Genomic DNA, 12,635 nt, shown 5'->3' with positions numbered 1-12,635 from the left:
AAGAGTACAAAGCCCTACCAGTTTTAGTGTGGATTTTAGTATTTCCCAGAACATTTACAGAATGACAAGTTCAAGGCAAAGATAGTTCTGGTTTATTTAATGTATAAACACTCAATGGCTTATAGCAAAAGAAAGAAGAAATAAAACTCAAATACTTACACACAAAGGTCTCTACATGTGTGCACAAGTCACCGCATTTAGGACAGCGAAGCTGGTTTCCACCTTTCCCAGAATTCCCAGAGCCTGATTTCTTACTGCTTCCTTCACTCACTGATTTCTAGAGTTCATGAAGAAAAAAAAGATGGTCAATGATTTGTTTCAGGTAGCATTTTACATGTAGCTTAGCTGTAAACAATTGTATTAATCTTATAATTTTACAATTTTCATGCTGGAAATATTAGTACAGTTTGTATCTGTTGCTATTGGTGTGAAAAGATCTACTGTAAAATCAAATTAGTACTAGTTAATCACATGTACTTATCTGAAGCCATTTTTTAAAATATATTATATTTGAAATTATATATATATATATCTTTGGTTTTTCAAGAAAAGGCTTTATTATGTAGTCCTGGATTCACTTTGTAGACCAGGGTGACCTGTAACTCAGAGATATCTGCCTGCCTCTGCCTCCCTAAAGGTATGTGCCAAATCTATATTGTGTTTTTACTTTTTAATTGTTTGTTTTCAAGACAGGGTTTCTCTGAGTAGCCCTGGCTGTTCTGGACTCTCTTTGTAGACCAGGCTGGCCTTAAACTCAGATCTGCCTTCCTCTACCTCCCTGAGTGCTGGGATTATAGGCCTGTGCCACCACACCAAACTGTTTTTGTTTTGTTTTGTTTTGGTTTGGTTTTGGTTTGGTTTGGTTTTTCGAGACAAGGTTTCTCTGTGTAGCCTTGACTGTCCTGGACTTGCTTTGTAGACCAGGCTGGCCTAGAACTCACAGAGATCCACCTGTCTCTGCCTCCCGAGTACTGGGATTAAAGGTGTGCGCCACCACCACCCAGCTTGTTTTGTTTTTTAATGCAGGGTTTCTGTGTAGCCCTGGCTGTCCTAGAACTTGCTCTGTAGACCATCCTGGCTTCTAAATCACAAAGATCCATGTGTATTTGCCTCCAAAGTGCTGGGATTAAAGGTGTGTGCCACAGTCTGGCTAAATAAATAATCTAGGGGCCTGAAAAGATGGCTCAGTGGGTAAGAGCACTGGCTGCTCTTCCAGAGGTCCTGAGTTCAATTCCCAGCAACCACATGGTGGCTCACAGGCATTTATAATGAGATCTGGTGCCCTCTCCTGGCAGGCAGGCACACATGCAGGCAGAACACTGTTCATAATAAATAAAGACAAACAAATCTTTAAAAATAATTTTTATTGGCAAGAATATTAAATAGCTTTCTTTTAAGGACTCTGTAAGTATAAAAAAAAGAAATGTTACTAATTAATCAAGAGTTATTGGTGCTAGAGTGATGGCTCAGAGGTTAAGAGCACTGGCTGACCTTGGAAAGGTCCTGAATTCAATTCCCAGCAACCACATGGTGGCTCACAACCATCTATAATGTGATCTGGTGCCCTCTTCTGGCATGCAGGCAGAACACTATATACATAATAAATAAATATTTTAAAAAGTTATCATAAGTAGTAACTTTTTTTTTTCTTTTGAGAAAGGGTCTCTCTTTGTTAGCCTTGGCTGTCCTGGACTCACTTTGTAGACCAGGCTGGCCTCGAACTCACAGTGATTGGCCTGCCTCTGCCTCCTGAGTTGGGATTAAAGGCGTGTGCCACCACGCCCGGCTAAAGAAGCAACTTTTTTTTTCTTCTTTTTTTCTTTTTTTTCTTTTTGGTTTTTCGAGACAAGGTCTCTCTGTGTTAGCCTTGGCTGTCCTGGACTCACTTTGTAGACCAGACTGGCCTCGAACTCACAGCGATCGCCTGCCTCTGTCTCCCGAGTGCTAGGATTACAGGCATGCGCCACCACGCTCGGCTTAAAGAAGCAACTTTTAACATACTTTTTTTGGTACTGTAGCCCAGGCTGGCATTAAATATATGGTAATTCTCCTAGCCCAACCTATTGAGCACTGAGATTATAGGCATGAGCCACCAGCCTAGATTATTCCTATTTGTAACTTTTTCATCTCATTCAAAATGGCAGTCATTAGCTGGACATGGTGGTACATGCCTTTAATCCCAGTACTTGGAGGCAAAGGCAGGTAGATCTCTGTGAGTTGAAGCCAGCCTGGTGGCTACACAGAGAAACCCTGTATCAAAAAACAAAAAAGGAACCATTTTACCTACTTTTTTTGTTGTTGTTTTTCGAGACAGGGTTTCTCCGTGTAGCCTTGGCTGTCCTAGACTCACTTTGTAGACCAGGCTGGCCTCAAACTCATATCAATCATCTGTCTCTGCTGGAATTAAAGGCGTGCGCCACCACATCTGGCCTGTTTGTTTTTGACACAGGGTTTCTCTGTGTAGCCTGGCTGCCCTGAACTCACTTTGTAGACCAGGATGGCCTTGAACTCACAGAGACCCACCTGCCTCCCACAGTGCTGGGATTAAAGGCGTGTGCCACCATGCCTGGCTAAGTAACTTTTTAAAATGGGAAAATGTTTACCTACTACAGAATCATTGACAGTATTAAGTATGGAAATGAAAATACCTAGGATTTTCTCTATGTATATGTAATAGTTCAGGTATAGTTAAATTCACACTGAGAATTTAGTAGCATGACCTCAGTTAAAATCACCAGGTACCCACTGGCTAGTACAGCTTCAACAGCAAACGGCAAAGTTTTTAGATAGAGGAACAACTGAGGGTCTCTCTCTCATCTTTTTGCTTGTTTGTTTGTCTTTATTGTTGGTTTTCTTTATGATTTGTTTATTTATTATTTATACTGTGTTCTGTCTGCATGTGTGCCTGCACGTCAGAAGAAGGCATCACATCTCATTATAGATGGTTGTGAGCCACCATGTAGTTACTCGGAATTGAACTCAGTGCTCTTAACCTCTGAGCCATCTTTCCAGCCCATTGTTATTTTTTGAGACAGGGTTTCTCTGTGCAGCCCTGGCTGTCCTGGAACTCACTCTGTAGACCAGGGTAGCCTGGAACTCTCAGAGATCCAGCTGCTTCTGCCTCCAGAGTGCTGAGATTAAAGGCATGCACCACCATGCCCAGCAAATGGTTTCCAAAACCAAAGATATATATTGCCTGCGGAGGACAGAAGAGGGCATCAGATGCCCTGGGACTAGAGTTATAGACATTTGTGAGCTGCCATGTGGGTTCTGGGAACTGAAGCTCAATCCTGTGGGAAAGTAGCCATTTCTTAAGCACTGACATATCTCCAGCCACATAAAGTGATGTGTGTAGCAGCATATGTTGGAGTTGTGTATGAAAGCTGGAAATGGCTATTCCTCACTCAGTCCAACTAACCATGTGATTATTTAACAACACTTTATGCTTAGGATGTTACAGCCTTACTCTTTGCTTACTAAGTACAGTGGTTACAAGTTAGGCACTGAATACGCTGGGCATGATGGGCACCCAGCAGGCTGATGTGGGAGGATTCCATTCCAAGGAGTGCTGCCTGGGTTACACAGCAAGTTGCAGGCCAGCCTAAGTCACAGATACATTGCCGCAAAACGATCCAATAGAGTACAAAATAAGATCAACTCAAACGCTTCAGATCATTTATGTAATTCATACTTCCAACAACACATTTAAACTAAATGGATATATAACATTTTTATTGTATTTAGCTCTTTAAAGGTGGGAAATGTATAGTTGCCAATAAAGACAAAAATAACCTTATTTCCATCTCCGGAGCCATCTTTGTTTGCCCCATCTTTTGAAGCAAAGTAGGCTGGTGTTTCTGAAAAGGTTCTAAGAGGAGCTCTGCGCAGAACTTGAGTGTCCAAGGTCCCCAGTCTTCCTAAAATTGGCACATGAATGCGTCCACAAGAAATACCTGGAGGGAGAAGGAAATCTATTAGTTTCCCTATCAAACACTGGTATGTCTCAATAAATTCTCAGTAAGGACCAGAGCAAATACTCAGTGGTTACGAGCACTGGCTGCTCTGCAAAGGACCTGGGTTTGATTTCCAGCACTCATCTGAAGGCTCACAATCACCTGAAACTCCGCTTCTGGGAGATCCAATGATCTCTTCTGGACTATGCAGGCACCAGGCACATACATGGCACACATACACTTAGTCAGGTAAAACACTTACACACACAAAATAAAAATAAATCTTAAACAAAATCCTGGCAAATAAAAGTTGAATGCAAAGAAGGTTGAGAAATGCTAGCTTTCACAGCAAAACTGCACACAAGGGAAGCAGAAGAATAATGCCATCAGAGGCTAAGGGCCTTCAGAAACAAGCCAAGTCTCTGGATGATCCCAGCAAAATACACTGTTTTCAGATCGATCTGAAGGTCATGTAGGTCATAATTACCTGCAGCTCTTCTAAAATATGGCAGGAGTTTAACACTTGCTTTACCTGCAAGTTTTTTTAAGGCCTTTTCTGTACTATATTTATGCTTTTTGTGTACTATTGCTACCCCTGGAAATAAGCATAGTATAACAACTCTTGTCTTTTTGTGCTTACCTCAAGGTAGTATCACATCCCCCCACATCCCCCATACCCCTTACCCCCAACCACCTCTTCATTCCCCTCCCCCCAAAAAGGGCCAGGCGGCGTGGCACAAAACAAAATCAAAAATTTTAATATGTATTTAATTATACATTTTTAAACAGTGAGGACAAGCTGAGAGCATCAATGCACTTTTAATCCTGTACTTGACAGTAATTCAATGCCAGCTTGGGCTACTTTAACACCTTGTCTCAGACAGACACACACACACACACACACACACACAAGCACACAGACAGACAAGACACACACACAAGCACACACGCACATACCCCAAACCAGATAAAGTGGCCCATGCCTGTAGCTTGTAATTCTAGCACTCAGGAAAGGGAGGCAGAATTCCTAGTTGGAGATTAGCCACAGCTATACAATAAGATCCTGTCTTGAAAAACTAAAACAAGGCTAGAAACATAGTGCCGGCTTGTGATCCTAGTAATTAGGTGATACAAGAGGATCAGCCCAAGGTCACACTCAGCCACATACTGAGTTTGAAGCCAGCCTGGCTATATTAAGACTGTTTCAAAAAACTAAAACGAAGGCTGTAGAAAGATGGCTCAGTGGTTAAGAGCACTTGCTACTCTTCCAGAAGACCCAAAGTTCAGTTCACAGCCACCTGTAACTTCAGGGGATCTAACACACTCTTCTGTCCTCTGAAGACACCTCCAATAAATGGGGTGCACACTCACGAAGACATAGACACACACATACACACACACAGATTTTAAAAAGAGAGGAGAGTTGGCTCAGGAGTTAAGAGCACTAAGTGCTTTTGCAAAGGATTTAGGTTCCAAGCTGAGAATCATACGTAACTTCAATTCCAGGAGACCTGAAACTACTGGTGACCAAGAACACTGCACACATATGATGCATACATATACACAAACAAAATAAAAAGAACAAAGACTAAAATCATAGCATACACTGGCATCCCCCACATTGGGAAGATAGAGGCAGAAAGATCAGAAACTCAGGGCTACCCTTTGCTACACACTGACTATGAAGCCAGCCCAACTAAGGATTCTGTTTTAAAAACAAAGGACACAATTATAAATAAACATACTTTAGTGAAATACTTACACTTTCTAGAAAAAGGAACAATTTTTAAAGTATTGTTTTTTCAAGATAGGGTTTCTCTATCAGGCTGGCCTCAAACTCAGAGATCCACCTGCCTCTGCCTCCTGAGTGCTAGAACTAAAGTGTAAACCAACTTAAAGTATTATTTGTACTCCTCTCTTGATGTTCCTCTTTTACCTTTTTTTTTTTTTAAAAATAAGGTAAGGTCTCTCCTTTTGCAGCCTAACTGCAACTCAATCTGTAGCTAGCCTTGACTTGACTCTTAAGAGATCTCCTTGCCTAAGCCTCCTCGTTGCTGGGACTAAAGGTGTACACCATCATGCCTGACTTTTTCTTTCTTAATTTATTATCACTGTGTATCTATCTGTATGAGGTGTGCATGTGTGGGTGCATATGCATGGTGTGTTTGTGGAGGTCAAAGGCAACGCTGTGCAGTCCTGCCTCTGCCTTTAGCTGGGTTCAGGAAACAAACTGAGGTGAACAAAGAGGTGAATGGCCTTTGATTTAAAATCCTGTGTATTTCAGTGCTGTGGGGCCACTAAGAACCTTGCATAAACCAAGAGACTGTAGTGAATCACAAGGTGCAGTTTATCAAAGTGCTGCTAGAAGGTACTGAGTAACAATAACTAAAAAAGCGGTAAAGGAGAGATTCCTAGTTAAATTTAAGAAAACATTTTTGCTTTTCTCCCATTTTATTCTTCGCAAAATTCTAAACTCACTCTTTAAATTTTATTTTCATGTGATCATGGATTTGCATGTCTAAATATACAATTTTCCAAACATAAAAACCAATGCAACCATATAGTCACCACATAAAACCACATTTAAAAAAAGTAATTCATGAGTCATTTAAACTTCTGAAACTAAGGATTTATTGGGACTTTTGGTATGCTATTATAGTGCTATCTAAACAGACTTATAATCTAAGACTATGAACAAGGTATCAAGCTACTAAACTAGTGGTTCTCAAACTCAAGTGTGCATCAGTATTACTGGGTGGATTTGTTAAAACACACTTCAGGCGCCCTTCCCTGGTTGTGCAGGAGGCAGGACCCAAGAATGACCTTCTAACAAGGTCCAAGGTTGATGCTGCTGTTGATGTTGCTGCCAATGCTGCTGCCTTGGGACTGCACTTCAAAAACAACTATACTGGGGCTGGAGAGATGGCTCAGAGGTTAAGAGCACTGACTGTTTTTCCAAAGGTAGTTTAATTCCCCGCAACCACATAGTGGCTCATAATCATCTACAATGAAATGTGGTGCCCTCTTCTGGCCTACCTGCTGAGGCCTGAAGGGCCTGTGATGTCACGTGAAAAGCCCCTGAAAGTCAGGGAAATATTTCTGTATATTTTGCAACACTGTTTGGCAGCAATGATAAAAGTCAGTTAAAAGTTAAGCCATCTATGAACATCTGTCATACAGATAAAGCCTTCCAAGTTTCAGAGAAGCTGTCGTTTAAAATAATAAAATAAGGAACATCCATTTTAAGGCTGTTAGGAAGTGGGAGGAAGCTAGGCCTGCTGAAACAGACCCGAGCCCTGAGAACTTGGTGAAGCAGTCTCAAAACAAAACACTCTTAAAGGGCCAAGCACAGAACTCGGTGGTAGAACACTTGCCTATCACGTGTAAAGTCCTTGGTTCAATGTCCCACTACAGCAAAAACAAAAAGAAATATAAGGAGCTTGCACTGTGGTGTGTGCCTGTGATCCACAGTTGATGCAGGCGTCCACAAGTTGGAAAACAGCTCAGATACTCAGTGAGTTCCAGGAAAGCCTCAGCTACAGAGTCAAACCTTGTCTTAAAGACTTAACAAGTAATTTGCTTTTTTAATTTTATAAAGTGTATATGGGTTTTTATCTGCATGTATGTCTGTGCAACACGTGTGTGTGGTGCCTGTGGAGGCCAGAGATGGTGTCTGATCTGTGGAAATGGAGTTACAGATGGCGTGAGCCACCATGTAGGTGCTGGGAACTAGACTCAGGTCCTCTGGAAGGGCAGCCAGTGCTCTTTGGAGCCAGGTCTCTAGCCCCAACTTATTCAGCTTTTAAATATTGTAACATATACACTTAATACATATTTAATTTTTTTTCCTTTTGTGAGGAGAAGACAAGCTTTCATCCTATAGCCCAAACTGGCTTAAATGCCATGGCGACCCTCCACAGTGCTGAAGTTAGAGGCATGAGCCAACATCATACCTAACTTGTTTTCTGAGACAGTTTTATGTAACACAGACTAGTGTGAATTTTCTATTTGTAGCTGATGTTGGCCTTAAATTTCAGATCCTCCATCTCCCAACTACTGGGATCACCCCTGGGTTCATTTTGTTTTAAGATTTATTTATTTTATGTATAGAAATGCTCTGTCTTCATGCACACCAGAAGAGGGCACCAGATCTCATTATAGATGGTTGTGACCCACCATGTGTTTGATGGGAATTGAACTCAGGACCTCAGGAAGAGCAGGCAGCGCTCTTAACCTCTAAATCATCTCTCCAGCCCCTTGTACTTAATTTTGAACTAAGGAGTCTACATAACTTTACGAATGATCCTGCTTTTTAAAAAAGCTAATCTTTTTCTGTTTTGTTTTGTTTTCGTTTTTGTTTTTCAAGACAGGGTTTCTGTATCACCCTGGCTTGTCCTGGATTCACTTTGTAGACCAAGCTGGCCTCAAACTCACAGAGATCCGCTTACCTCTGCCTATGCCTCCCGGTGCTGGGATTAAAGGTGTGTGCCACCATGCCTGGCTAAAAATCTAATCTACTTTAAATAGCATGAAAGAATTAATAATAACAAAGTATCATCTCAAAAAAAGATGAAAATTTTACCTATTTCAGTGACAATATTTTAAGTGTGTGAAATAAAAATGAAGCTAAATGGTTTGTTATAAGTTTGGCCTCTAACCTCTAACAAATTAAAAAAAAGAACACCTGCCACTTTACAAGTGCTTATTAAACTTATTAATTTATGTTTAAATTTGTATTTTATGCACTATTGTTTCATGAGTTCTAAATACCATCTAATAAGGATAATAACATCATTACTGTAATATTCCTTAAGTTTAAGTATATTTACTAAGTCCAATCTGCTAGCTAAGAAAAAACAAAATCTTAAATGCTTTGAAGGCCTCCAGAGATATATAGCTCAAGGGGAAAGCACTTGCCTAACATACTCAAGGCCCTGGATTCCATGCCCAATACAAAAAACAAAACAAAACAAAACAAAAACAAAAACCAGGTTTGAGAAGGCAGGTGGGCTTGTGAAGGGCTGTATCTCCAGCGGCAAGAGGAGAGATTCATGAGTTCAAGTTCGAGGTAGCCTGGCCTAACCAGATAACTGCTGAAATAAAAATGCTTCAATTATTCACTCTGCCCGACTTATTCTACTATATGACTGAGAGAGAAAGGGGGAGGGGGACAAACTAAAAATTAAGTAGGTGCACTATATAATCAAGAAAACTATGGATGCTAACATGTTTGACTTCATCCAGACCTTTCTATGAAGTGGTTGGTACCCTTTGTCTTTTTTGGTTGATTGTTTTTTTGTTTGTTTTCTCTGTGTAATAGCCCTGGACTTGCTTTATAGATCAGGCTGGCCTTGAACTCACAGAGATCTGGCTACCTCTGCCTCCTGCCCTACCACACCCAGTCTGTTTTGTTTTTCAAGACAGGGTTTCTCTGTACAGCCCTGGCTACCCTGGAACTTGCACTGTAGACCAGGCTGGCCTCAAAGTCAGAGTGCAATTGCCTTGGTCTCCTGAGTGCTGGGATTAAAGGCGTGAGCCACCACTGCCTGGCTGAAGTGATATCCTTTTGTACAAATATTGAATTGAAGGAAGTCAGAAACTGAAGAAATTACACACAATTCTACAAATTCTTTCACCCAAATTCAGGGTCAACACTGAGAAGTTTTAAATGGCAAAGTACTTCAGAATGCACATATTTAAAATGCAAGGTGACCTCCTGTATATGAAGCACATTTAAAATTGGTATGTATATCTGTAATTCCTTTAACCATTTGCAGGACTCTATTCTTTTTTCTTGTATGGCTGAACGCAGGTTGTAAGATTTAGCAATAATTGCCTTTATTTGCTGACCTAGCTTTCCAAACCACATGTCAAGTCCATTTAAAAATATATACATAAAAAAAAAAAAATATATATATATATATATACAGCAGGCGGGCGTGGTGGCACACACCTTTAATCCTAGCAATTGGGAGGCAGAGGCAGGTGGATCTGAATTCAAAGCCACGCCAGTCTACACAGTGAATTCCAGAGATGTACGGGGGCCTCTCTGCCTCCTGCCAAGTTGGGCTTAACAGCATGCGCCACCTCGACCACCCAGCTGACTCCAGGAATTCTTGACTAAATCCTATCCAGAACTTCCTCATATCCAAAATACGTTCCCCCTTTTTAATGCTGTTGTCTACTTCACCAAATTAAAACACTAAGACAAACAATAATACCTTAAGCCCTTAACAAATGTATGTCAAAGAAATGGGTTAAAATAATGTTTACAAATCCAGCCTCTGGAACTGGGACATCTACTTGCTGCGATGTGGCAATGTTTTAAAACTAAATATTACAATACTAAGTGCTTCCGCCCTCATTACTCCATTTCATGTGTATCAGAAACTTCCAAGAATGCACTTAGTAAACTATGGTGATTTCAGAGTTAATCCAAAAAAGACCTAGCTACACAATCTGATATGCATAGATTTGAAGAAGAGGAAAACGGGTTTCATTCCCGGAATCTCTTGGCAGGTGTGCACTCTGTCTGATGAACAGAAAAGCAAAGTAAACAAGCGCCACTCTCTCGGAAGCCGATCCCAGCTGTCAAACTAGGGAAGCCGGCAAGCGACTGTATAACTATTTGAAGAACTCCAGCGGTCGGTTCCCCCACCTCCCCAGTTGCTTTCCTGGGACCCCTAAGTTTGCCAACTATCTTGAAGGCCAGGGAACTGTGTTTACGTCCTGGAGTGGCCAACCGCACAATGACAGTGACACCCTTGCGCTGCCAGACTGCAGGCGGCTAGCCGGACAATTGGGCACCCGGAGCCCCCCCCAAAAGTAAAAGGCCCCAGCACGGCTGAACGAGGGTTACTTTTTTAACGAGTGAGTGACGCACTCGGTCCCCCCCACCCCACCCCGACTTGAGACGAGATGGCCCCGTTCCAGCTCCAGGCTCCGGAGGCCTGAGAACGCACCGACCGTCGACAGCACACGGGGGGGTTTCTTCAAAAATCCGACAGCTAGGTAACTCCAGAGGCTCGGAGCGCCCCGCAGCCCTCACGCCCTCCTCCCGGGGTCCCCACCGGTCCACTCCCCGAGAGCTAGAGCGGCCTCCGTCTCGGGACTACTTCGTTACCTCTCTGCGCGGAGGTGAGCGAGGTGGTGAGCAGCCGGGCGGCCGCAGCGCCGCAGGTACAAGCACCGCAACTGGACATCTCCGCGGGGCCTAGGCCAGGGCTTCGCGCCCTGCGGATGGAGGGGGCTCAGCGGCCAGGCTGTGCCGCTCGAGTGCTGTGCTGACCGGCTCCGCTCCCTTCCGCCGGTTCTATGCTGGCGCAGCGTTTTCCCCACCAGGCAGCCAGGCCCGGGCGATCCGAGTGTCCCACCGCCGTCTACTCACCGGGGTAGACACCTCCCCTCCTCCCCCTCCCTCCTACTCTCCCCCATTCCCCGCCTACCCCGGTCGGGGAGCGTGCGCGCGCCTGCGTCCTAGGCCCGGGAGGGGGCGTGGGTACACGCCGCGCCTGCGTGGAGGCTAACGTGAAGCCAGAGAATGGGGGCGGTAACCTGGGCACCAATCAGCGCGCTACGGCAAGCGGCGAACCCAAACTTAGGCGGTCGCTCAATTTCTCAGGAAGCGCCTTTATGCTGATGTTGAAAAGTTTTAGACCGAAAGAGATGCGTGTCGGGAGTTGTCCCCAAGCTTCTTAGGAGCAGGAAAAGTAAAAGCGAAAAAAAGCGAGGACTTTTTTTTTAAGTGATCCGAAGACTGAGAATGTAGTTCAGTGGTAAAGGCCCTAATCCCGCATAATATATACATTAATAAAGAGACAGTAACCACCTGGCGCTTGCATGTCAGCAAGTTCCTGTCTTCGTGGACTCTGCATCCTGGTTTCCTTTATTTTCTGTTTTTTCACTTGCAGCATGGACATGGTCGCCTAATCCCACTCCACGCCCCACCCCCAGCAACAACTGCTAGATAGGGACAGCTTTTCCTTGCTCTTTCAAGCTTCGTGATGATAAAGTTTTCAACTGTTGCTAGTTGCTTGTATGGTTTTGTGGTTGGTTGGTTGGCTGGTTGGCTTTTCGAGACAGGGTTTCTGTGTGGCTCTGGCTGTCCTGGAATTTTCTCTTTAGACCATACTGACCTCCGCCTCCGCCTCCGCCTCCGCCTCCGCCTCCGCCTCCGGGAATGCTGGAATTACAGGCTGAGCAACCACTTTTGGCACCTGTATAGTTTTTGTTTGGTTTTTATTTGGGGCTTATACAGAGTAATCATACTTCTTTTGTATATGACTCTGATCAACTCTAAAACGCCAAATTGCCAGGTAGGCCAGAATTTGCTATGTAACTGAAAATCCCTTTGAACGCCTGATGCTTACACTTGCTTCCACCTCTAGATTACACCCTTCAGCACCGCACCCTGATGGAACCTTTAGACAGAAACCTTAAATCCAGCACTCAGGAGGCAGAGGCACGTGGATCTCTGAGTTCAAGGCCACACTAATCTACATAATTCCAGGACAGCCAGGGTTACACAGAAAAAAAAAACTTGTCTTGAAAAAACAAAAGGAAAAAAAAGAAAGAAAGAAAAAAACTTTGAGGAGAGGGAATCAAGCCAGAGCCAGGCATGGTGACACATCTTTAATCCCAGGACTCAGGAGGCAGAAGCAGGTGGATTGCTGTGAGTTCAAG

At 43.3% G+C, this 12,635-nt stretch overlaps 1 protein-coding gene across 2 annotated transcripts in view; it reads right to left on the bottom strand.

Moving 5' to 3' along the window:
* Clpx (caseinolytic mitochondrial matrix peptidase chaperone subunit X) overlaps positions 1–11,358 on the bottom strand; it is a 36,810-nt gene extending 25,452 nt beyond the window's left edge. The window contains exons 1-3 of one of the 2 annotated variants that reach the window (XM_051156654.1): positions 11,077–11,358; positions 3,793–3,953; positions 160–277 (exon numbers count right to left, since the gene is read on the bottom strand). In XM_051156654.1, the coding sequence (XP_051012611.1) occupies positions 160–277; positions 3,793–3,953; positions 11,077–11,155 (358 nt within the window). In that variant the 5' untranslated portion in view covers positions 11,156–11,358. The remainder of the gene's footprint in view (positions 1–159; positions 278–3,792; positions 3,954–11,076) is intronic. The other variant, XM_051156653.1, reaches the window with a different exon arrangement.
* Between the last annotated feature and the right edge of the window lie 1,277 nt (positions 11,359–12,635).

The sequence above is a fragment of the Acomys russatus genome, chromosome 14 (assembly GCF_903995435.1).
Source record: "Acomys russatus chromosome 14, mAcoRus1.1, whole genome shotgun sequence".
Lineage (NCBI taxonomy): Eukaryota > Metazoa > Chordata > Mammalia > Rodentia > Muridae > Acomys > Acomys russatus.
Note: the sequence above shows the minus strand (reverse complement) of the source record. Positions and strands in the feature narration are given on the sequence as shown.